Below are 23,156 nucleotides of genomic sequence, written 5' to 3'. Positions count from 1 at the left end.
CACAGTCCATAACGCATATGAGGTTCAAAGCTTCATCTGGGATTGTCACTGTTTATTGTTGTATTGTACTTTCTCAAGCACTTAGTACAGTGCTCTGCACACAGTGAGTGATTATTATTAATAATAATTAATATCATTAATATTAACATAGTATAATTAATCATAATAGAGAAGCAGCGTGGCTTAGTGGAAAGAGCCTGGACTTGGGAGTCAGAGGTAGTGAGTTCTAATCCCGGCTCCACCACTTGTCAGCTGTGTGACTTTGGGCAAGTCACTTCACTTCTTTGTGCTCCAGTTACCTCATCTGTAAAATGGGGATTAAGACTATGAGCCCCATGAGGGACAACATGAATACCTGTAACTACCCCAGTACTTAGAACAGCGCCTGGCACATAGTAAACACTTAACAAATACCATCATTATTATATTGAGAGAAGCAGCATGGCTTAATGGAAAGAGCACGGGCTTGAGAGTCAGAGGTCGTGGGTTCTAATTCCGACTCCTTCAATTGTCAACTGTGTGACTTTGGGCAAGTCACTTCACTTATCTGTGCCCCAGTTACCTCATCTTTAAAATGGGGATTAAGATTGTGAGCCCTATTGATTAACTTGTTTCCCCCCAGCGCTTAGAACAGTGCTTGGCACATAGTAAGCACTTAACAAATGTCATTATTATTATTATTATTATTATTAAGTACGATTGACTGAGGTAACTGAGTCCCAGAGAAGTGAAGTGACTTGTCCAAGGTCACACAGCAGACAAGTGGCGGAGTCAGAATTAGAACCCAGATCTTTCTGATGTCCAAGGCCGTGCTCGGGCCTGAAGCCTTGTAGCCTGGTCCACTTTCCTCCATCCTTCAGATGAAGCCCCGCCCACCTGCCTCGAAGCCCCGCCCACTGATGATGATGATGGTGGTGGTGGTATTTAAGTGCTCATTATGTGCAAATCACTGTTCTAAGCGCTGGGGGGGATACAAGGTAATCAGGTTGTCCCACCTGGGGCTCAGTCTTCATCCCCATTTGACAGCTGAGGGAACTGAGGCCCAGAGACATTAAGTGACTTGCCCAAGGTCATACAGCTGACAAGTGAAGCAGCGTGGCTCAGTGGAAAGAGCACGGGCTTTGGAGTCAGAGGTCATGGGTTCCAATCCCGGCTCCGCCACTTGTCAGCTCTGTGACTGTAGGCAAGTCACTTAACTTCTCTGTGCCTCAGTTCCCTCGTCTGTAAAAATTAGGGATTAAGACTGTGAGCCCCACGTAGGACAACCTGTTAACCTTGTAAACTCCCCAGCCCTTATAACAGTGCTTTGCACATAGTAAGCACTTAATAAATGCTATTATTATTATTAAGTGGCTGAGTCATGATTCGAATCCATGACCCATCCCCCTGCCCTACCTCCTTCCCCTCCTCACAACACTTGTATATATTTGCACAGATTTATTACTCTGTTTAATTTACTTGTACATATTTATTACTCTATTTTGTTGACGATGTGCACATAGCTATAATTCTATGTATTCTGATGGTTTTAACACCTATCTACATGTTTTGTTGTCTGTCTCCCCTTTCTAGACTGTGAGCCCGTTGTTGGGTAGGGACTGTCTCTACGTGTTGCCAACTTGTACTTCCCAAGCGCTTAGTATAGTGCTCGGCACACAGTAAGTGCTCAATAAATACGATTGAATGAACGAATGATTGAATAAATATAATAATAATAATGGTATTTAAGCGCTTACTACGCTAAATCACTGTTCTAAGCGCTGGGGTCGATACAAGGTTATCAGATTGTCCCACGTGGGGCTCACAGTCTTAATCCCCATTTCCCAGATGAGGGAACTGAGGCCCAGAGAAGTTAAGTGACTTTGAGAGAAGCACTGTGGCTCAGTGGAAAGAGCCCAGGCTTGGGAGTCAGAGGTCATGGGTTCTAATCCCGACTCCCCCACGTGTCTGCTGTGTGACTTTGGGCAAGTCGCTTAGCTTCTCTGAGCCTCAGTTCCCTCATCTTTCAAATGGGGATTCCTTCCTCTCCCCCTCGTCCCCCTCTCCATCCCCCCCATCTTACCTCCTTCCCTTCCACACAGCACCTGTACATATGTATATATGTGTGTACATATTTGTTACTCTATTTATTTATTTATTTATTTTACTTGTACATATCTATTCTATTTTATTTTGTTAGTATGTTTGGTTTTGTTCTCTGTCTCCCTCTTTTAGACTGTGAGCCCACTGTTGGGTAGGGACTGTCACTCTATGTTGCCAACTTGTACTTCCCAAGCGCTTAGTACAGTGCTCTGCACACAGTAAACGCTCAATAAATACGATTGATGATGAAGACTGTGAGCCCCACGTGGGACAACGTGATCTCCTTGTGTCCTTCCCAGCGCTTAGGACGGTGCTTCGCGCATAGTAAGCGCTTAACAAATGCCGTCATTATTATTATTATTATTATTAATTATTTGCCCAAGGTCACACAGCTGACAAGGGGCTGACAGGATTCGAACCCATGACCCACCACCACGGGATTCGCCCAGTCCCTCCTTCAGGCTGTCTCTTTCTGCCCTAGGAGCCGCCCCGCCCACTTTTCCCCCGTGCTTCAGGCCTGGCCTCGAAGGCCCGCCCACGCGGTTGGCAGCCCTGCCCACTGCCCCCGTGCCCGCCTCCGTGCGCGTGACGCAGTGACGCCTGGGCGCGGGGCGGGGGAGCGGGAGCCGGAGCTGATCGGGCGGATGGAGATGGGCACCCAGGGCCCGGGCCGCAAGAGGCTGCCCAACCGGGACCGGCTGACGGCCGAGGACGACGCCTTGAATCAGATCGCCCGCGAGGTGGGCGAGGGGCGGCGGGGGCATGGGGTCGGAACGGGACACCCCCCCCCCCCCCCGCCCTGGCACTCCTTTTCTATCTGTGGGAGCACCAGGCAGTCGTACCGGAGCGCTCACTCTGTGCAGAGCACTGTACCCAGCCCTTGGGAGAGCGCAGTAACCTTCCGTGTGTGTGTGTGTGTGTGTGTGTGTGTGTGGTCTGTGGGTATCAATCAACTGCATTTCTTGAGCGCTGCCCATGTGCAGAGCGCTGTGCCAAGCCCCTGGGAGAGTGCAGTGCCGCAGCATTAGCCCACCCCTTCCCTGAGTGAGTGTGTATGTCTTTGTGTATCAAGCAACGGGGTTTATTGAGCGCACACTCTGTGCAGAGCACTGTATCAAGCCCTTGGGAGAGCCCAATGCCCCAGATTGGCCAGGTCGGCGTTTAGAACAGTGCTGGGCACGTAGTAAGCACTTAACAAATGCCATCATTATTATTATTAGCCCATCCCTTCCTGTGTGTGTCTGTGGGTATCAATCAACGGGATTTATCGAGCGCTCACTCTGTGCAGAGCACCGTACCCAACCCATTGCACTTGGGAGAGTGCGGTGCACCAGAATGAGCACACTCCTTCCTTGTGTGTACCAATCATTGGTATTTATTGAGCGCTTACCATGTGCAGAGCACTGTACCGGGCCCCTGGGGAAAAGGCAATGCACCGGAATTAGCAATCCCGTTCCTTGAGTGTGTGTCTTTGGATAGCAATCAGCGGGATTTATTGAGCGCTTACGTTGTGCAGAGCCCATGGGAGAGTGCAATACAGTAGAAGTAGTGGAATTGAGTGTGTGTCTATCAATGAACGGAATTTATTGAGTGCTTACTATGTGCCCGTTGTTGGGTAGGGATTGTCTCTATCTGTTGTCTAATTGTACTTTCCAAGTGCTTAGTAGAGTGCTCTGTACTCCAGTAAATACGATTGAATGAGTGAATGTGAAACTTTGTACCAAGCCCTTGGGAGAGTGCAATGTACCAGAATTAGCACACCAGTTGTGTGTGTGTGTGTGTGTGTGTGTGTGTGTGTGTATGACAGCGACGGGCGAGTGGACGAGTAACACCTTTTCAGGAGTTGTCCTCACTGTCCCCCTCGCTTCCCCTTCCCTCCCCGTCCCTGCCCTGGACCCTTCTCTGCTTCCACTACCAGGAAGGCCTAGGTTTGAGCCAAGACCGGCCCACTCATCTGTCCCAAACTTCTCCCGGGCAGCTCCCAAGAAGGGGAGCATCGGGGAAGTTAACGTTGCCCGGGATGTAGGGAGTGGAAGGCAGAGAGGTCTAACGGTGGCTTGGCTCTGGGTGTGATCCCTAAACTGGGATGGAGGTCCGTGCATAGGCTCCCCCCACCCTGCCCAGTCATTGCATCGGGGTGACTCAATTTGTCGCCTGGGTCTGGGGCTAGCAGCAATACTGTCGTCACTTTTTTTTTTTTTTTATTGCTGAGAGCCTTATGAGAGTAATGAAATCCAAAGCAAGCGGTCTGACATCCATGTTCAATTCAATTCGGTCGTATTTATTGAGCGCTTACTGTGTGCAGAGCACTGTACTAAGCGCTTGGGAAGTACAAGTTGGCGACATATAGAGATGGTCCTTACCCAACAGTGGACTCACAGTCTAGAAGGGGGAGACAGAGAACAAAACAAAACGTATTAACAAAATAAGTAGAATAGATATGTACAAGTAAAATAGAGTAATAAATACGTACAAACATATACATATATACAGGTGCTGTGGGGAAAGGAAGGAGGTAAGGCCGGGGGGATGAAGAGGGGGAGGAGGGGGAGAGGATGGAGGGGGCTCAGTCTGGGAAGGCCTCCTGGAGGAGGTGTTGTGAAGTTCAGTGCTTAAACCTGTTCACAGGAGTTCTCGTCTCTCTGCCTTTTTGCAAGAAGCTTCTACCTTCACTTTTTATTTTCCTCAAAGATGTCACTCAACCGTTTTATGTGAACACCCAGGACATGTCTTAAAACTATTAAAACTTGGCCCCCTGGTGTTATAAAAGGTAGTCAAAAAAGGCAAAAGTTTCAACTAACAGATCTTTCCAAGTGACTTAAATTGCCCCCCTCACTACTGGATTCTGCTTTCTTCCAACAGCCCCAATTGATTTATTCTATCTTGATATTATAACATGATTCTGAACATCTGAATCAAATGAAGTTAGACCCAATCCAGAGGCTCTCAAACGTGAATAACCATAGACTAACTTTTTTTGTGAGGTGCAGTAGTAACTTCAGCAGCCACTTAATCTGTATTCAACACAGGAACTGAGAAGTAAGAATATGGTATAACGGTTGCGGAACCAGTCATAACTGATTTTTACCAGTTGAGAGTTCACGGCAGTCAGTAGGTAATTTCCCGTAACTGTGGACTCATCCCATCCAAGAAAACTCATTGTGGGCAGGGATTGTGGCTGGTTATTGTTATTCATTATCAGTATTATATTTGTTGGGCACTTACTGTTTGCCAGGTACTGTACTAAGCATTGGGGTGGACACAGTCCCTATGCCACAGTCTCAGTCCCCATTTTGCAGATGAGGGAATTGAGGCCCAGAGAATTGAAGTGACTTGCCCAAGGTCACACAGCAGGCATTTGGCAGAGACAGGATTAGAACCCAGGTCCTATGACTGCCAGGCCTGGCCCATGCTGCATCTCACTCCTAAGTGCAAGGTGTGTAAAATATGTACAGTTGTGCTCAGATGGAACGTGAGTGCTTAGGAGGCAGTAGAGGGGATCTAGGCAGGGAATATTTAAAATTAATTGGGGCAAGCCATCTAGGGGAGGTTATTTTTCAAAAGGGCTTTGAAAATGGAGGAGGCTATAATCTGGTAAATTTTAAGGGGTGAGGGGTTTCTATACACAGGGGAGAGTGTGAGCCAGAGGTTGGAGGCTGGAGAGTTGAGTGAGGCACAGTTAGCTTGAGAGAGAGCCGTTTGAGCACCTTAAAGCCAGTGGTCAGGAGTTTCCTGACCATGGAATGTGGAAAGAGTAACCATTTGGGATTTTTGAGGAGTGAGAAGATAGGTGCAGAATGCCAGGTTAGAAAAACAGTCCAGGCAGCAGGGTGAAGTATAGGCTAAGATGGGGAAGAGATTGGAGTTTGGAAGACCAGTCAGGAAGCTGATTCAGTAATCAAGCCAGGATATGACAAGTGCTTTGATCATTGTGATAGTTAGATGGAGAGAAAGGGGCAGATTCTGGAAATTTTGTGGAAGAGGAAGAAACAACAAGATTTGGTGACAGACCAAATAAAGGCATTAAAAAAGAGGATGGAGTTGAGGATAATGCCAAGGTTGCCGGCTTAAAAGACTGGAAGGATGTTGATTGTCAGTTGAGTCTTCTAGACTGTAATCCCAGTATGGGCAGGGATTGCCTCTCTTTATTGCTGAATTGTAGTTTCCAAGCACTTAGTACAGTGCTCTGCACTGCACTCAATAAATACAGTTGAATGAAGGATTACACTACAACTCTCCCGTACTCTTCCAAGTACTTAGTACAGTGTTCTGCACCCAGTAAGTTCTCATTAATTACCATTGATTGATGTTCATTGTTTCGAAGGTTAAGTGGAGAAAATTGGGAAGGAAAGATCAGTTCTGAATGAATTGAGCTTGAAGTGGGGGTGGGACATCCATGTAGCGTTTTCCTGGAGGGAGAGGAATTGTGAGATTGCAGAGGAGAGAGAAGGGCTCTCGAGGTAGATTTGGGAGTCTGCCACATAGAAGTGGTAGTTGAAGCCATGGGAGTGGATGAGGCCTCCAAGAGAATGAGTGTAAAGTGAGATGAGAAGGGGATCTCAAACAGACTTGAAGGCCACCCAACAATTAGGAGGTGGGAGGAGGGGCTGGTGAAAACTGCAAGAGAAGGATTTGCTGCAATGGTAAGAAAAGTGTCAGTACATTTACCAGAGCTCCTGCAGAAAAGAGTTGTCCAGTGGCATAGGCAGCTGAGAGGTTGAGGAAAATTAGGAGAGAAGAGTCTGTTATATTTGGCAAGAAGGAGGTCATTGGTGACTTCAGAGAAAGAATAACCTCAGTGGAGTAATGCTCACAAGAAACCTCTTCCCTTTTCACGTGAATTGCTTAATCTAGAAAGTTTATAGTCTCGAGAAATTAATTTCTGTGAGTAAAGGTAAAGCATATAATCTTCCAGAGGAACTTGATTGAAGTTAGATCAGGTTCTTCATTTTCAGTTCAAACTGCTTTTCTCAGACTTCCCAGGTTTCAAAGTATTCTTTTTTTCCTAGTTGTTTTTCAAAACACTTTAAACAAATGGAAGATCGGAAGTTTCTAACTTTTTAGTTTGCAAACCTGCTGTGACAGTTTAAATAGATTATATCCGATGTGTAAATAAAATTTTCCTTCCTGAAATTCACCTGTGTATATGTGCATATGGCTGACCATGGCGCAACCACATTGTCCTTCCTTGAATTGTTTGATGTTTGTTTGCGTTTATTTTCACACTTGCCTCCTCCTCTGATTCTCCTTATTAAGCTTTAGCTCAAACAAAGGTCTTCCTTTCTTGATTACTGTCTGGTCTGTCGATAGCCAAGGATGCACCGTTTTTTACTGACATGCAGGATTTTCTGGGGCTTTTGTGTGAGCCCCCAAGGGACAGGGACCATGTCCAATTCCCAACTGTTTTTTCTTCCTTAGGGCTTAGTACAGTGCTCTGTACCCAGAAGGCACTTAAAAAATGCTGTAACTTTATGCTCCAAACACTTCCTCTTTCCTCCTCACTTTTGGTTTCCCAATTTCAGGCTTGGTTTAAGGCAGCAGACTGGCAGGGCTCAGAGTGGGTACTACTAATGTTGTGGTGGTTCCTGGCAGTGGAATTCCACTTGGGGATGGTTGGTTTGAATGGATGGAAAGGCTGCCAAACTTTTTCTGGCTCTAGGGTTCCAATGGTTCCTGGTGCTTCAGGAGGAACTGCCAGAAAATCTGTCTCGCGTGAACAGTCTTGTTCCAGCCATGGAACAAGAGGCAAGCCATTGCCTCTGTTCAGTGATTTCCAGAGTGTAGAGAGTATTAAAAAAAAAATGCTCCCCGTTTGTGTCCCAGCATGCCATCTCTTACCTGAACATTGAAGCGGAGCCATTCTCTAAAGAACTGCCCCAATGTAGAAGAGAAAGCATATCTGTTTCAGTGCAGCTGTTTTTTTGACATCCTCAAAATCCCCCTCTGCATTCCCTAGTTCCCTAGTGCTCCAGGCAGCATTTCAGTTAGAAGCAGTTCTTCCTTCTCAAACTTGCCATTATCTCCAGGGGGCTAGTTGGTTGTCCTTTTTTTTTTAAATGGTATTTAAGTGCTTACTATGTCAGACATTGTACTAAGCGCTCGGTTACAAGTGAATCAGGTTGGACACAGACCCTGTTCAGCATCCGACTCAGTCGTAATCCCCATTTTACAGATGGAATAACTGAGGCACAGAGAAGTGAAGTGGCCTGCCTGAGGTCACACAACAGACAAATGGCAGAGCCGGAATTAGAACGCAGATCCTTTGGGTGTGTGCTTTATTCACTAGGCCATGCTGCTTCTCCTTAGACTGCTTTTATTTCTTTACTTCATTTTAAAAGTATTAGAAGTGTGGAATCACTGGACCAGAAACTCCTCTGTAGATTGTAAGCTCCCTGTGGACAGGGATCCTGTCTACCGACTTGCATTGTACTCTCCCAAGCGCCTAGCACAGACCTTTATGCACAGTAAGTGTTCAAAAATACCACTGATTGATTTGAGTTCTGCTTTTGGGATGCTGCATATCTGACTACCATTCCTTCAAACCCATGACTCCTAACATGTCTTTCTACTTGAAATGCCTGCTGTTGGCTAAGAGTAGGGAAGTTGTATGGTGAATGTCTGAGCGGGTTTCGTAAATTCACTCCACCCCTAAAATTTTACCTTTCAACATTAGGGCACTCTCTTTCTTGTGCCCTCTTCCCTCCCTCCTCTCCTCCCAATCCCTTTGGTCATAAAGCTAAAAACATGATGTATTATTTTTTAAAATATCTTTTTTCCTAATTTCCAATGATCACTTTGGTATCATGGAAGGGTGTTTTTGTGAGGAATAGCTAAACTTGAAAGAAATTATGGTTTTTGCAGCAAAAAGCATTCATTAGTGTTGAAGTTGCATTGGGTTTGTGGAAGTGGTTATTTGGAAGAAATTATTATTAATTCTTATTAGTCCAGTCAGTCAGTGGCATTGATCGAGCATTTACTGGGTGCTGAGCACTGTACTAAGTGTCCTCCCTTCAAGGCCCTACTGAGAGCTCACCTCCTCCAGGAGGCCTTCCCAGACTGAGCCCCTTCCTTCCTCTCCTCCTCGTCCCCCTCTCCATCCCCCCATCTTTCCTTCTTCCCTTCCCCACAGCACCTGTATATATGTATATATGTTTGTACATATTTATTACTCTATTTTACCTGTACATATCTATTCTATTTATTTTATTTTGTTAGTATGTTTGGTTTTGTTCTCTATCTCCCCCTTTTAGACTGTGAGCCCTCTGTTGGGTAGGGACTGTCTCTATATGTTGCCAACTTGTACTTCCCAAGCGCTTAGTACAGTGCTGTGCACACAGTAAGCGCTCAATAAATACGATTGATTGATTCTTGAGAGTACGAGACAGTAGAGTTGGTAGACGTGTTCCCTGACCACCTGGAGCTTACAGTCTAGAGGAGGAGACAGATGTTAATATAAGCAAATTAATTACAGCTGTGTACATAAGTGTGTTGAGGGTGGGGTGAATATCGAGTGCATAAAGGATATAGATCTAAGTTGCGGTCTAGTCAGTTTTCCTTTCATTGAGGAATGTCTCCAAATGCAAAGCAAATGGCAAACACAGGAGACTGTGAAGAACAGACTTAGAGTTTTGGGAAAGATAAGTTTCTAACCTGACTGGATTTGAGACACTTCTCACCTTCCTTCTCTCCTTATCCTCCAGACTTTAAGCCCATTCCTTACCTGCTATAACTCAGCCCCCTTTCCTGCGCAAAAACATATTTCTCCTCTTTTGTCAACTCCAAGGGCCACAGGCCCCCACTCCTTGAACAGATCTTTAACTTTCTTTTGAAAACCCCCAGTTCCTTCTCCTCCCCCCTTGCCCACCACTGTGACCTTGTAGATCAAATCGAAACCCTCAGTCATAAGCTCTCCCCTTCATCCATCCAAATCCCCCAAGTCTCTCAACTTTCTTCACCACCTCTTAAAAGGAAGTCTGTTTTCAACCCTGATCAACTCATCTATCTTTGACCCCATCCCTTCCCACTTTCTAAAGTCACTAATGCCCTCCCTTCTTCTGCCCTCCCTTTTGGTCTTCAGCCACACATTCCTTCCCCTCTGTTGTTAAACACTCCATGTCTTTCCGATCCTAACAAAACCTTCCTCTGGACTCCACTGCCCTATTCAGCTCTCCCCGCTCCTCCTTCCTCCCTTTCCCGTCCAAACTTCTCAAACAAATTGTTTATTCCTTCTGCTGCATCCACTTCCTTTCCATCTCTTTCTTTTCATGGCCTTCTAGGATCTGATTTTTGCCCCCTTCAGTCCCCTGAGATCATCATGTACAAGCTCGCCAATGATATCCGTGCTAAATCAAATGAACTGTATTGTGTCCTATTCCTCCTTGACCTCCTAGCTACCTTCAACACTCTCTAACCTTGTTTTCCTGACACCCAACTCACCAGTTTCTTACTAATTTCTCTGGTTGGCTGATCTTTCTTTCGTAATCTCACTCTTGCTATTGGTGGGTGACCCTCAAGGCTGTGTTCTGGGTCTCTTCATCTCATTTTCCACAGACTCCCTCAGGGACCTCACCCACTCCCACAGATTGTTACCATTTCTTCATGGATGATTCCCAAATCTACCTCTCCATTCCCACCTCTCTCCTCTGCAGTCACACATTTCTTCTCCCTGCTTACAGGACATCTCTATGTGGTTATCTATTTGTTCTGACAATTGTGACTCCTGTCTACATGTTTTGTTTTGTTGTCTGTCTCCCCCTTCTAGACTGTGAGCCTGTTGTTGGGTAGGGACTGTCTCTATATGTTGCCAACTTGTACTTCCCAAGCGCTTAGTACAGTGCTCTGCACACAGTAAGTGCTCAATAAGTATGATTGAATGAATGAATATCCCACCAGCACATCAAACTCAACATGTACAAAACAGGATTCTTTATTTTCCCTCCAGATCCCTTCTCCTGCCTAACTTTCCCATTGGCTGATGACATCATCATCCTCTGTCTCTGAAGTCTATAACCTTGGTGGGATACTTGACTGCGTCCTCCCTTTTAATCCCCACATCTAGTCCATCCCCAAATCCTATTGTTCTTTCCTTTCTCAGGGACTGTTTCCAACCCAATTTGCTTGTATCCACCCCAGTGCTTAGTACAGTGCTTTGCACAGAGCAAGTGCTTAACATACCACAGTTGCTATCACTATCATTATTAATATTCCCTGAGTTATCTTACTCTTCTCACCTTGTGTCCCCCAACTGCTACCTAAGCACTTGTTACCTCAGCTCCCCAAAATACTTAAGTGTATATCTGATACGCTCTGTTTACTTCTCCTGTCTGTTGGTGTGTGCTTCTCCTGCTGGACTATCAGCTCCTTGAGAGTGGGGATTGTGTCATCTTACACTTTTTGTTCTTTCCCAAGTCCTTAGTACAGAACTTAGCACACAGTAGGAACTGAATGCATGCTATTAATAAAGATTTTGCTCTTGTGAAATTCAGTATGCTATAAGAAATTACCACAGATGATACTGTTAAAATGTTTGACAGAGTATAAAGAAAATGCTTGTATTCTCCAAAGCACCTGTTACAGTACTCTCCAAAGAATAACCACTCAAAAAAATAGTATTGATTTGATGGGTTATTGGGAGAATATCGTTAGGAAAAGATGTGTAGTGAGTTCATTCATTTTAGATATTTTTTATACCTGAGTATTTCCACCCAAGCCTTGACATGTAGGAAAGACTAAGGGAAAGGATGTCAAAGTGGTATCCTATACAGTGTAAAACTTTGGTTCTTTATAGCCTCAATTTACCTGCCTTCACCCACCAGCTGCCTTGCTTGCTCCCCTGAGTTCCTCTCCTTTTCCTCTCCCCAGTTTTTCCTGTCATCTCTTTGTGTTCATGTTTTGACTTCCTACAGGACAAACTTACTGTGACAATCATGCTGTCCATTTGGGTTTCACTATGAACTTTGTTTCCATACAACCCACTCTAAGCTGTTGCTTTTCATTTATGAATGTTCAAAGCCAGGAATCCACATTTTTTTTTAAGCAGTCTATATAGAAAAGGCAATGATTAAACAATTTATGGACAAAACTTTAATGAAATGGTGAGAAGGTAGCAAGGCTGGTAAGTCATTCCAGGGTATTGGCAAAGCAGAGCCGTTGCAGTGCCCTTGACCAGGATCTGACAGCTTGATGTAATCCAGAAGTTGGCCCTGTTCTCTGTTATCTCTAGGTGGCAAAGGGGCCTGGGCTCGGATGGTTCGGAGGTCTCCTGAAAGGAGTGGTTCAGTCTATCTCTGCCAGAATTCTGGGTCGGTCAGTCAGTCATATTTATTGAGTGCAGAGCACTGTGCCAAGCACTTGGGAGAGTACAGTATGACACATTCCCTGCCCACAATGAGCTTACAATTTAGAGGGGGAGACATTGAGAAGCAGCGTGGTGTAGTGGATAGAGCATGGGCTTGGGAGTCAGAAGATCATGGGTTTTAATCCCGGCTCTGCCACTTGTGTGCTGTGTGACCTTGGGCAAGTCAGTTCATTTCTCTGTGACTCAATTACCTCATCTGTAAAATGGGTATTAAGCCTGTGAACCCAGTTTGGTACAGAGACTGTGTCCAACCCAATTGCCTTGCATCTCCTCCGGCACTTAGTACAGTGCCTGGCATGGAGTAAGCACCTAATACTCTATATATAAACATAGGTAGTGAACAAAAGAAAGTACTGTTGTTGCATTGATGATATGGGAAGATAGAGCTTAATCAGAGAATGCTTCTTGGATGAGATGAGTTTTCGGGCGGACTGTGATGCTGGGGAGAACAGTGTTCTGTTAGAGTGGACAGGGCAGGAGTTCCAGGCAGGAAGTAGGGTTATGAGCCAGGGGTTAGGGAAGGGAGAGTCCCAGGGAGAAAATGAGCTTGGGAGGAATGAAAAGTGTGAACTGGGGTTTAGAGGGTGAAGAGAGTTGAGAAGCAAGGGGTAGGATAGGTGGTGGAATGCTCTTAAGCCCATAGTCAGCACTTTTTGGTTGCTGTGGAGAAAACTGGGTAAGGAGTAGAGGTTTGAAGACTAGAGAGAGGTATGAACGTTTTAAAAGACTGGTCAGGGCAGCAGAGTAGTGGTAGTTGTATTTTAATGGTCTTTGTCAAAGGCTGCTATGGGCTGGTCACTGTACTAATAATACAATAATTATGACATTTATTAAGCCCTTGCTATATATGCTGGGGTAGATACCAAGTCATGAGATACAACTCACAAGCTATGTTATCCCCATTTTATAAATGAGAAAACTGAGGCCCTGAGAGTTTGTGCATTGCCCAAGGTCACACAGTATCATCATCATCAATCGTATTTATTGAGCGCTTACTGTGTGCAGAGCACTGTACTAAGTGCTTGGGAAGTACTAGTTGGCAACATATAGAGACAGTCCCTACCCAACAGTGGGCTCACAGTCTAAAAGGGGGCGACAGAACAAAACCAAACAAACTAACAAAATAAAATAAATAGAATAGATATGTACAAGTAAAATAAATAAGTAAATAGAGTAATAAATATGTACAAACATATATACAGGTGCTGTGGGGAAGGGAAGGAGGTAAGATGGGGGGGATGAGAGGGGGACGAGGGGGAGAGGAAGGAAGGAGCTCAGTCTGGGAAGGCCTCCTGGAGGAGGTGAGCTCTCAGTAGGGCCTTGAAGGGAGGAAGAGAGCTAGCTTGGCAGATGGGCAGAGGGAGGGCATTCCAGGCCCGGGGGATGACGTGGGCCGGGGGTCGATGGCGGGACAGGCGAGAACGAGGTACGGTGAGGAGATTAGCAGCAGAAGAGTGGAGGGTGCGGGGTGGGCTGCAGAAGGAGAGGAGGGAGGTGAGGTAGGAGGGGGCGAGGTGATGAACAGCCTTGAAGCCCGGGGTGAGGAGTTTCTGCCTGATGTGCAGATTGATTGGTAGCCACTGGAGATTTTTGAGGAGGGGAGTAATATGCCCAGAGCGTTTCTGGACAAAGATAATCCGGGCAGCAGCATGAAGTATGGATTGAAGTGGGGAGAGACACGAGGATGGGAGATCAGAGAGAAGGCTGATGCAGTAGTCCAGACGGGGTAGGATGAGAGCTTGAATGAGCAGGGTAGCGGTATGGATGGAGAGGAAAGGGCGGATCTTGGCAATATTGCGGAGCTGAGACCGGCAGGTTTTGGTGACGGCTTGGATGTGAGGGGTGAATGAGAGAGCCGAATCCAGGATGACACCAACATTGCGGGCTTGTGAGACGGGAAGGATGGTAGTGCCGTCAGCAGAGATGGGAAAGTCAGGGAGAGGGCAAGGTTTGGGAGGGAAGACAAGGAGTTCAGTCTTCGACATGTAAGTATACCAATGGCACGGCTGAGACTCAAACTTGAACTTCCTGACATCCAGTTCCATTCTCTTTCCATTAGGCCATGTAGGCGTCAGAGAGAGTACAAGGTCAATGAGTTCATATTTTAATTCATTCATTCAGTTGTATTTGAGTGCTTACTGTGGGCAGAGCACTGTGCTGAGCGTGAAACAGACACATTTCCTGTCCACAAAGAGCTTACAGTCTAGAGGGGGGAGTATGACTTTGGACAGCTGAGAGACTGCAGTCAAGGAGACCAGTAAGGAGGCTGATAAATGTAGTCTAGTGGGCTAAGATGTGTGCGTAGCCCAGGCTGGTGATGATGATGATAATAATAGTTGTGGTATTTATTAAGTGCTTACTATGTGTCAGGCACTGTACTAAGTGCTGGGGTAGATACACGGTAATTGGGTTGGACACAGTCCCTGTCCCATATTGGGCTCACAGTCTTCATCCCCATTTTACAGATGAGATAACTAAGGCACAGAGAAATGAAATGACTTTCCCAAGAACACACAGCCGAGAAGTAGGCAAGGAAGGGATGAATCTGAGAACTTTTGTGAAGGAAGAGTGGGGAGAATTTAGTGACCGATTGCATGTGAGAGTTGAAAGAAGGTGAGGAGTCAAGGATAATGTTATACTGAGGTTTTTAGGCTCCTGGAGACTTCTGGGTCAGGGTGGGGAGCTTAGTGGTAAGGGGCACCGGACGGTCCTGGTCCTGACCCATAGCGAGGACAAACACAGTTGGCTTCCTGTTGCTTGCTCCTTAATATACAACTTCAGCTTTAATGGTGGTAACATAAAAAAAAAAAAAAATCTCCCCGATCCTACCTTACAAGCCCTTAACAAAGTAGATGGGGCAGAAGGGATGTGGAAGCAAATGTGGGGAGGACAAGAAAAGTCTACATATAAGGCAGAGTGCCTTTAAATTGATTATTGAAACATGAACTTGCTACCTTGAAAAATTTGACACTATGTGTTTTCAATAAATCCAAAAAAATCAAGTGTACAATTAGACGGTAGGTAGGTTCATCCCCAGGTGAATAGTATTTGCAGTCCTGCGGACCTTGGTGAGTTGCTCTAGTAGGAGACCGTCTGTTCGTTTTTCTAGTATTGTTTTTTGCTTGCTTGAGGTTTTACAGCAATTTGAAATCATCTCATAATATTTCGTGATTCTTCGAACAGGTGTCTTCTGCTCACAGTCCTTGCTTTCTGTGCATTTAAATCTTGGTCTCTACTCTTTAGCTTTAAATTTGAAGTGTTGGGAGCTTTGAAATTAATTGAAAGGAATGTTTGACGGTAGTTTCATTTGTCTCTGGCTGCAGTAAGGACTTGGAATGGGAGTTAAAACTGCCATGTGAGATGAGGTGGCAGCTCTGTAGTGCTTGTGACTAAAATCCCAGTTTCATCATTTATTTCTACTTTCTTTTTTACTAACTGTTCTAATGTTTCAAGTCATGCGTGAAGCTTGCAAAGTCTTTTTTTGTACATATACGTGTAAAAAACACACACACACGCACACACCATGGACTGTCAGGAATAGCAGAAATTTCAAATATGGTAGGAACTTGGATCTGATGGCATAATGAAGAGTAAAAAGCACAAACGATTTTCCTGATATGCTATTCTTTACTCTGCGTAGTCACTAAAGTTTCTTGAATTTTAAGCTACTCAGAAGTTAGCCAAGGGTCCAAGTGGACCATATATCACTCAAGGATATGATAGAGCAGTTTTACGGGGACGATCTGAAGACAAAAAGGAAATTGCTAACAAGTTAGCAAACTTCATTGCAGCGCACTGCGGTTTTGTTGAGCAACAAAGTTATTAAGCGAACTGAGAATGTGAAGGCAGTATTGGGAAACTGGTTGCTTTTTTAGCCTCCCTTAATAGGCACTAACTAGAAAGTAGGCCTGATTTTTAGGGTAAGGCGAGGTTGGGAAGTTGTAGTTGTCATAGTCCTGTGTGGTCTCAGGCCTTATCTTCACCCCTCAGAAATATCCTCCTCTTACTTATTTTTGAAGTTGTACTGGAGGGTAAGAGTAAATCTAATCAATAGCAAACTCTCTGGTTTTAAATTTAGCCACAGACTAACAATGAGTTCAGCAGATCATTCCATATTTAGATCAGTGGAAACTCTGGGATCAGGGTGTGTGTTCTCCTCCAGGAAGTCAAAATTCTAGCGGTTTAGTGAGCACTCCAGGAATAGTGAAGTGGGCTGGCAAGAAGCATTCATCAGGCCCCTAGTATTAGGAAGCAGCATGGCTCAGTGGAAAGAGCCTGGGCTTTGGAGTCAGAGGTCATGGGTTCAAATCCCGGCCCCGCCACTTGTCAGCTGTCTGACTTTGGGCAAGTCACTTAACTTCTCTGCCTCAGTTACCTCATCTGTAAAATGGGGATTAAGACTGTGAGCCCCCTGTGGGACAACCTGATCACCTTGTAACCTCCCCAGTGCTTAGAACAGTGCTTTGCACATAGTAAGCGCTTAAAATAAATGCCATTATTATTATTATTAGCGCACAGGCCTGGGAGTCAGAAAGACCTGGGATCTAATTCTGTCTCCACCTCTTGTCTGCTTGAACAAGTCACTTCTATATGCCTCAGTTATCTCATCTGTAAAATGGAGATTAGAACTGTGAGCCCTTTGTGGGATAGGGACTGTCTAGACCTCTAGGAGATTATTAGGTTAATCTCTCCATCCAGGGTTTGGGCAGTCTAAAGGCATTAGCTGCTCAGTGGTATTGTCAATTAGCTAGGCTTTCCAGGGGAACTTTGTCTTGTAGATTTCAGTTCTTTGTAAATTGGCCCCACAGCATCTATGTACACATTTGTAGGTCAGTCTCCTCCTCTGGGCTGTAAACTCACTGTGGGCAGGAAACATGTGCACCAACTCTGTAGTATTCTCCTAAGTGCTTGCTTATTATTGAGCACTGTGTGCAGAACACTGTACTAAGTGCTCATTGTTTGATGTGGCAGCCTGGACTAGAAAGCTCCCATGTCTGTGTGGATGATTCATTGCTCCACATCAGTCACCTCAATCCCATTCCTTTTGTATAATCCTTAGAATTTTTCACAATCTTTAAGATACCTCCGAGACGTCTTCACATGAATTTACCACTAAACTCCTAACTTTCCTTCCCCAAACAACTCTTACTATTTTTCCCATAGTAAATTGGTAACGCCATCATGTTACACATGCCTTGAATGGTGCCATGAGCATACACTAGCTGTTTCTACCTTCATCTCAATCATGTTCTATCCAGTTAGTCTTGGTGTCTATTTTTTTTTTTTAATGGTATTTGTTATGGTAGTTGCCAGGCACTGTTCTAAGTGATGGGGTAGGTATAAGATAATCAGATTGGACACAGTCCATATCCCACATGGGGCTCATAGTCTTAATCCCCATTTTACAGATGAAATAATTGAGGCATAGAGAAATTAAGTAACTTGCCCAGTTATAAAGGAGACAAGTGGCAGAGCTGGGATTAAAACCCAGGTCCTTCTGACTCCCAGGTCCGTGCGCTGTCCACTAGGCCATGCTGTTTCCCTACATATTTTGATACATGTACACTGTATTTTAATATAATTAGTTGAGGTGTAGGGAGAAGGCCTCCTTTCCTCTACTCCCTCTCCATTCTGTGTTCCCTACACACCTGGATCTGTACCCTTTAAGTACTTGATATTCATCTCACCCTCAGTCTCACAGCAGTCATGTGCATATCTGTAACTTTAATGTCTGTCTTCCCCTCTAGACTATAACCGCTTTTTGGACAGGGAACGTATCTGCCAATGCTGTTATATTGTACTCTCCCAAGTGCTTGATAGATTGTTCTGCATACAGTAAGCACTCAGTCAGTAATAATTATTATTATGGTATTTGTTAAACACTATGTGCGAGACACTACTAAGTGCTGGGGCAGATACAAGCAAATCAGGTTGGACACAGTCCCTGTCCCATGTGGGGCTCACAGTCTTAATCCCCATTTTATAGATGAGGTATCTGAGGCACAGGGAAGTGAAGTGACTTGCCCAAGGTCATGCAGCAGACAAGTGTGGATCAGGATTAGAACCCATGACCTTCAGACACCCAGGCCTGTGCTCTGTCCACTAGGCCATGCTGTTTACCTCAATCAATACTATTGATTGAGGTCTTAATTTAACCTATTTTGGATGACCCATTATTTCCTCACTTAACTATTACTACATGTCCCTTATGGAAACAGAAGCTGTAAGATGATGCTCTTCTTCTGTTGCACTGTTATATCTCTTTGTGTCTAATTACTCTACTGGATTGTGGCCATCCAGGGTGGTTTGGAGAAATGATTCGCCTTGTTTTTTGGCAACATCATACAGTGTCATGCTCATTCTTTGTATATACTAGGGTGGCATTGCTTACAGAAGGGCATTCCAGACCTTGATAAACTGATTGAAGCTTAACTTTTCAACAGTATCAATATGATAACCCTCTATTCTCAACTTTATGCCTCCTTCTAGGAAAAAAAAATAAAATGCAAGTGTCTTGTTCAGCAAACTGCAAAAAGTCAAACCCCGTCTTGGGGTATAGTCAGGTCAGCCGGCTTACTACCTAAATCTTCCAGGCGCTGTACATCAATCTAGATGGTCAGAGACACCCAGTAATCAAGGCTCAAAATAACTCCTCTGAAATCTCAGCTGTCATCCTGCCCCTTTGCCCAGACCACCTTTGAGAGAAAACCAGCTGGTTATGATTGGAGGGGTGTGTGTGTAGGGGAGTGGATTTCCTGGACAATCATGAGGCTGCTAATGCCGTCAGTATGTGAATTTAGAAGTTGAAGTTGAAAGAATGAGATATATATGTGTGTGACTAGGATCTCTTATACTTCTGAGGTGACTCAATGCCTTAAACTAGCTGACAGCCCAGATAGGAGGCAGGAAGGTGAAGTGGCAGAGCATGTGCTGGGAATCAGGAAACCTGGGTCCTAGTCTCAGCTTTGTCTGACTTGCTGTGTGACCTTGGGTAAACCAGTCAACCTCTTTGGGCCTCAGTGTCTTTTTGGGTTTTTTTCCCTCTTGGTAAAATGGGGATAAGATACTTGCCCAGTCCTACCTCACAGAATAAAATGAAATGTGGAAAAGCTTTGGAAAAGAAGTGCTATACAAAAAGCAAAGTATTATTATTCTAAGTAGTTTTGGTTTCAGAAAATGTATATTGTAAGACTGGGGATTGTCTACTTGTAAAGCAGTCTCTTGCTTTTTTCTTTTTTTTTTCCTTGAAATTAGAGAATAAGAAAGGAAGTGATAGTTGGGATTGAGAATTATTTCGCTTTTCTTGCTGTCATTTTGCAAATAGCGCTCCCGGGAATTCAGTTAGGTTTAATGCTCCACTGACTGCCACTGATCAGTTCTGCCACCCAGGTTCTTGATCCTAAAGTGTCAGGGCCAAGGCTTAGCCATCTCTCTGGATGAGAAATTCCCTCCTCTTAGTAGTTTGCCCAGCACCATTGGCATGCTTTCATCCCTGTCAGTCACATTTGTAGGTACTTGCTGGGACACAGAGGGCAGCGAGCAAGTGGGCAGATGGGGGCACAGCACATGGGGAAGGGCATACAGAGCTTTTTTTATGGGAGGACCCCTTTATGGCCTAAGAAACTAAAGCACAGTGTGGAAGGGGTTCTCTACCCCCATAACTCCTGCCTTGGCAATAATTATAATTAATGATGGTATTGAAGTGCAAACTAACACGTCAGACACTTCAGAGTAAGTGCTTACTCTGCACCAGTCAGTGTACTATGTGCTAGGATAGATATAAACTAAGTTAGACTCAGTCCATGTTCCGCATGGGGCTCAGAGTCAATCCCCATTTTACAGATGGGGTAATGGAGGCCCAGTGAAGTGACTTGTCCAAGGTCAGTCACACAGCAGTCAAGTGGTGGAGCTGGGATTAGAACCCAGATCTTTCCAACTCCCAGGCCTTGGCTCTATCCAGTAGACCACACTGCTTCTCTGAGTGTGGCGCTGTTCTAAGTGCTGGCAGCTGCTCTCTCTCATCACCTATGTTAGCTATTTTTTTTTTCATTCCCACTGTGCCTGTCCACCTCGCATAATGTCAGAGATGATCCCTGGTGTTGTCTCATCGCTGACAAGCATCCCTTCAAGGTGGGGAACTGGGACCAGAACCCAGGTCTCTTTATCCCCAGACCTGGGCTCTTTCAACTGGACCAACAACGGGGCTAGTCAGTCAATCAATCACTGGTATTTATTGAGCACTTACTATGTGCAGAGCACTGGACTAAGTACTTGGGAGAGCACAGTACAACAGATTTGGCAGACATGTACCATGCCTGTAATGAGCTAATCAGACCATATTGTTGGTCTGAATCTACAGTGTGATTCATACCTGGTGCGTGTATCAATGGTATTTATTGAGTGCTTACTATGTGCAGAGCACTCTACTAGTACTAATAATCATAAGGGTATTTGTTAAATGCTTACTCTGTCAAGCACTGTTCTAAGCACTGGGGTAGATACAGGTTAGGTCTCACATGGGGCTCACAGTCTTAATCCCCTTTTTACTGATGAGGTAACTGAGGCCCAGAGAAGTTACATGATTTGCCCAAGGTCATACGGCAGACAAGTGGTGGAGTCAGGATTAGAACCCAGATCCTTCTGACTCCCAGGCCCATGCTGTACCCACTAGGCCTTGCTTCTTCTCTTGGAGAAGCTCTTGGGAGAGTACAGTACAGCAGAGTTAGGCATGATCCCTGCCCGTAAGGAGCTTCCAGTCTTGAGGGGGAGATAAATATTAATGTAAGTAAATTAGGGATATGTCCCTAAATGCTTTGGGGCAAAGGGTGGGGTAAATATCAAGTATTAAAAGGGTACAGATCCAAAGATGTAGGCAATGCAGCGGGAAAAGGGAGTATTCATTCATTCATTCAATCGTATTTATTGAGCGCTTACTGTGTGCAGAGCACTGTACTAAGCACTGGGGAAGTACAAGTTTGCAACATATAGAGACGGTCCCTACCCAACAGCAATCTCACAGTCTAGAATGGGGAGACAGGAAACAAAACATATAAACCAAATAGAATAAATATGTTTAAGTAAAATAAATAGAGAAATAAATATGTACAAACATATATACAGGTATGTAGCTTTAGAGTAGTCACTTGCATTTAGCAGTTCCTCAAGCATTGTAGCAAAGTTTTTTGTTTTCTTTTTTTTTTGGGGGGGCGGTGTTGAGGATGTTTCTTCTAGCCTGTTGAACTGAAAGTGTTGCGTCGCAAATTGGAAGTGCATTCTGACACCAGTTTGCATAGCTCTCTGTGAATAGAATGAGTAAGGAATGGCCCCACCATACTGGCTTCCCCCAGCAGCCACTGGGAAAAGGTCACACGGGCTTCTTTCAACTCTGACTCAACTCACTATTCTGTCAAGGAGTAGCCTAAGGGTCTTGGTAAATTTCTCAGGAGAGCTGAATTGGGTTTCCAGTTTCCAAAGGTATGGCCCTTTGGTCAATCAGTTGTAGTAATAATAATAATGATGATGATGGCATTTGTTAAGTGCTTACTATGTGCAGAGCACTGTTCTAAGCACTGGGGAGGATACAAGGTGATCAGGTTGTCCCATGTGGGGCTCACAGTCTTCAACCCCATTTTACAGAAGAGGGAACTGAGGCCCAGAGAAGTTGTGACTTGCCCAAAGTCACACAGCTGACAACTGGCGGAGCTGGGATTAGAACCCATGTCCTTTGACTTCCAAGCCTGTGCTCTTTCCACTGAGACATGCTGCTTCTCAAGTTGTACTTCTTGAACACTCACTGTGTGCAGAGCACTGTTCTAAGCACTTGGGAGAATACAGTGAATGTGGTATGGAGGGTTTGTGGCTGCTCTCTGCACTTTTCTCGTGCCTGTGGCACTGCAGTGTGCAGTCATGAGTCTGAATTCCCATGGGGATTTGGGCAGTGTCCAGTTAATTATGTTCTTCAGGAGCCTGTTCAGGTCTCCAGCTGGAGTCATGCATGCTGGGAAGAGCAGGGCAATTCCCTTGTTTCCTCAGTCAGCCCTCTGTTCCCTTTCTTTTTGAAGATGGTGATTATGAAGGCAAGTTCGAAGTTCAGAGCTGACCCCTTCAAACTCAAGGATTCTAATCATCTCTGAGGAAACTGTATGACGCCTCACCCATTCCCCCAGTACTTAGGAAAAGTGCTACTAGTCCACCCTCATCACAGACCAGAACAGAATCATCTAAAGAGAGCAACGACCCTATACTTTGCTTCTGAAGAGGCTGGAACGTATGGAACTGGAGTCTGAGGGTGTGGATTATTCAGATGAGGGGAAAAAATATACATAATGAACATTCACAACATTCTTCTTCCAATGCATTGCCTTTGGTCTTGGATTTACACCCATAATAATAATAATAGTAATTATGGTGTTTGTTAAACGCTTACTATGTGCCAAGCACTGTTCTAAGCACTGTGGTAGATCAAGTTAATCAGGTTGGACACAATCCCTGTCCCATGTGGGACTCAGTCTTAATCCCCATTTAACAGATGAGGTAACTGAGGCCCAGAGAAATGAAGTGACTTGCCCAAGGTCACACAGCAGACGTGGCAGAGCTGGGATTAGAACCCACGTCCTTCCAACTCCCAGGCTCATGCTTTATCCACCAAGCCACATCATCCCACCCTCAGACCTACAGCACTTATGTAAATATCTGTAATTTATTTATATTAATGTCT

The 23,156-nt window shown here is 44.9% G+C and overlaps 1 protein-coding gene across 19 annotated transcripts in view; it reads left to right on the top strand.

Moving 5' to 3' along the window:
- The first annotated feature begins 2,703 nt into the window (after window positions 1-2,703).
- Window positions 2,704-23,156, top strand: part of LRRFIP1 (LRR binding FLII interacting protein 1) — a 197,281-nt gene continuing 176,828 nt past the window's right edge. For all 19 annotated transcript variants that reach the window (XM_038748978.1, XM_038748980.1, XM_038748979.1 and 16 more), the window contains exon 1: window positions 2,704-2,822. In XM_038748978.1, the coding sequence (XP_038604906.1) occupies window positions 2,727-2,822 (96 nt within the window). In that variant the 5' untranslated portion in view covers window positions 2,704-2,726. The remainder of the gene's footprint in view (window positions 2,823-23,156) is intronic.

This window comes from Tachyglossus aculeatus, chromosome 7 (genome assembly GCF_015852505.1).
Source record: "Tachyglossus aculeatus isolate mTacAcu1 chromosome 7, mTacAcu1.pri, whole genome shotgun sequence".
In the NCBI taxonomy this organism is placed as follows: Eukaryota; Metazoa; Chordata; class Mammalia; order Monotremata; family Tachyglossidae; genus Tachyglossus; species Tachyglossus aculeatus.
Note: the sequence above shows the minus strand (reverse complement) of the source record. Positions and strands in the feature narration are given on the sequence as shown.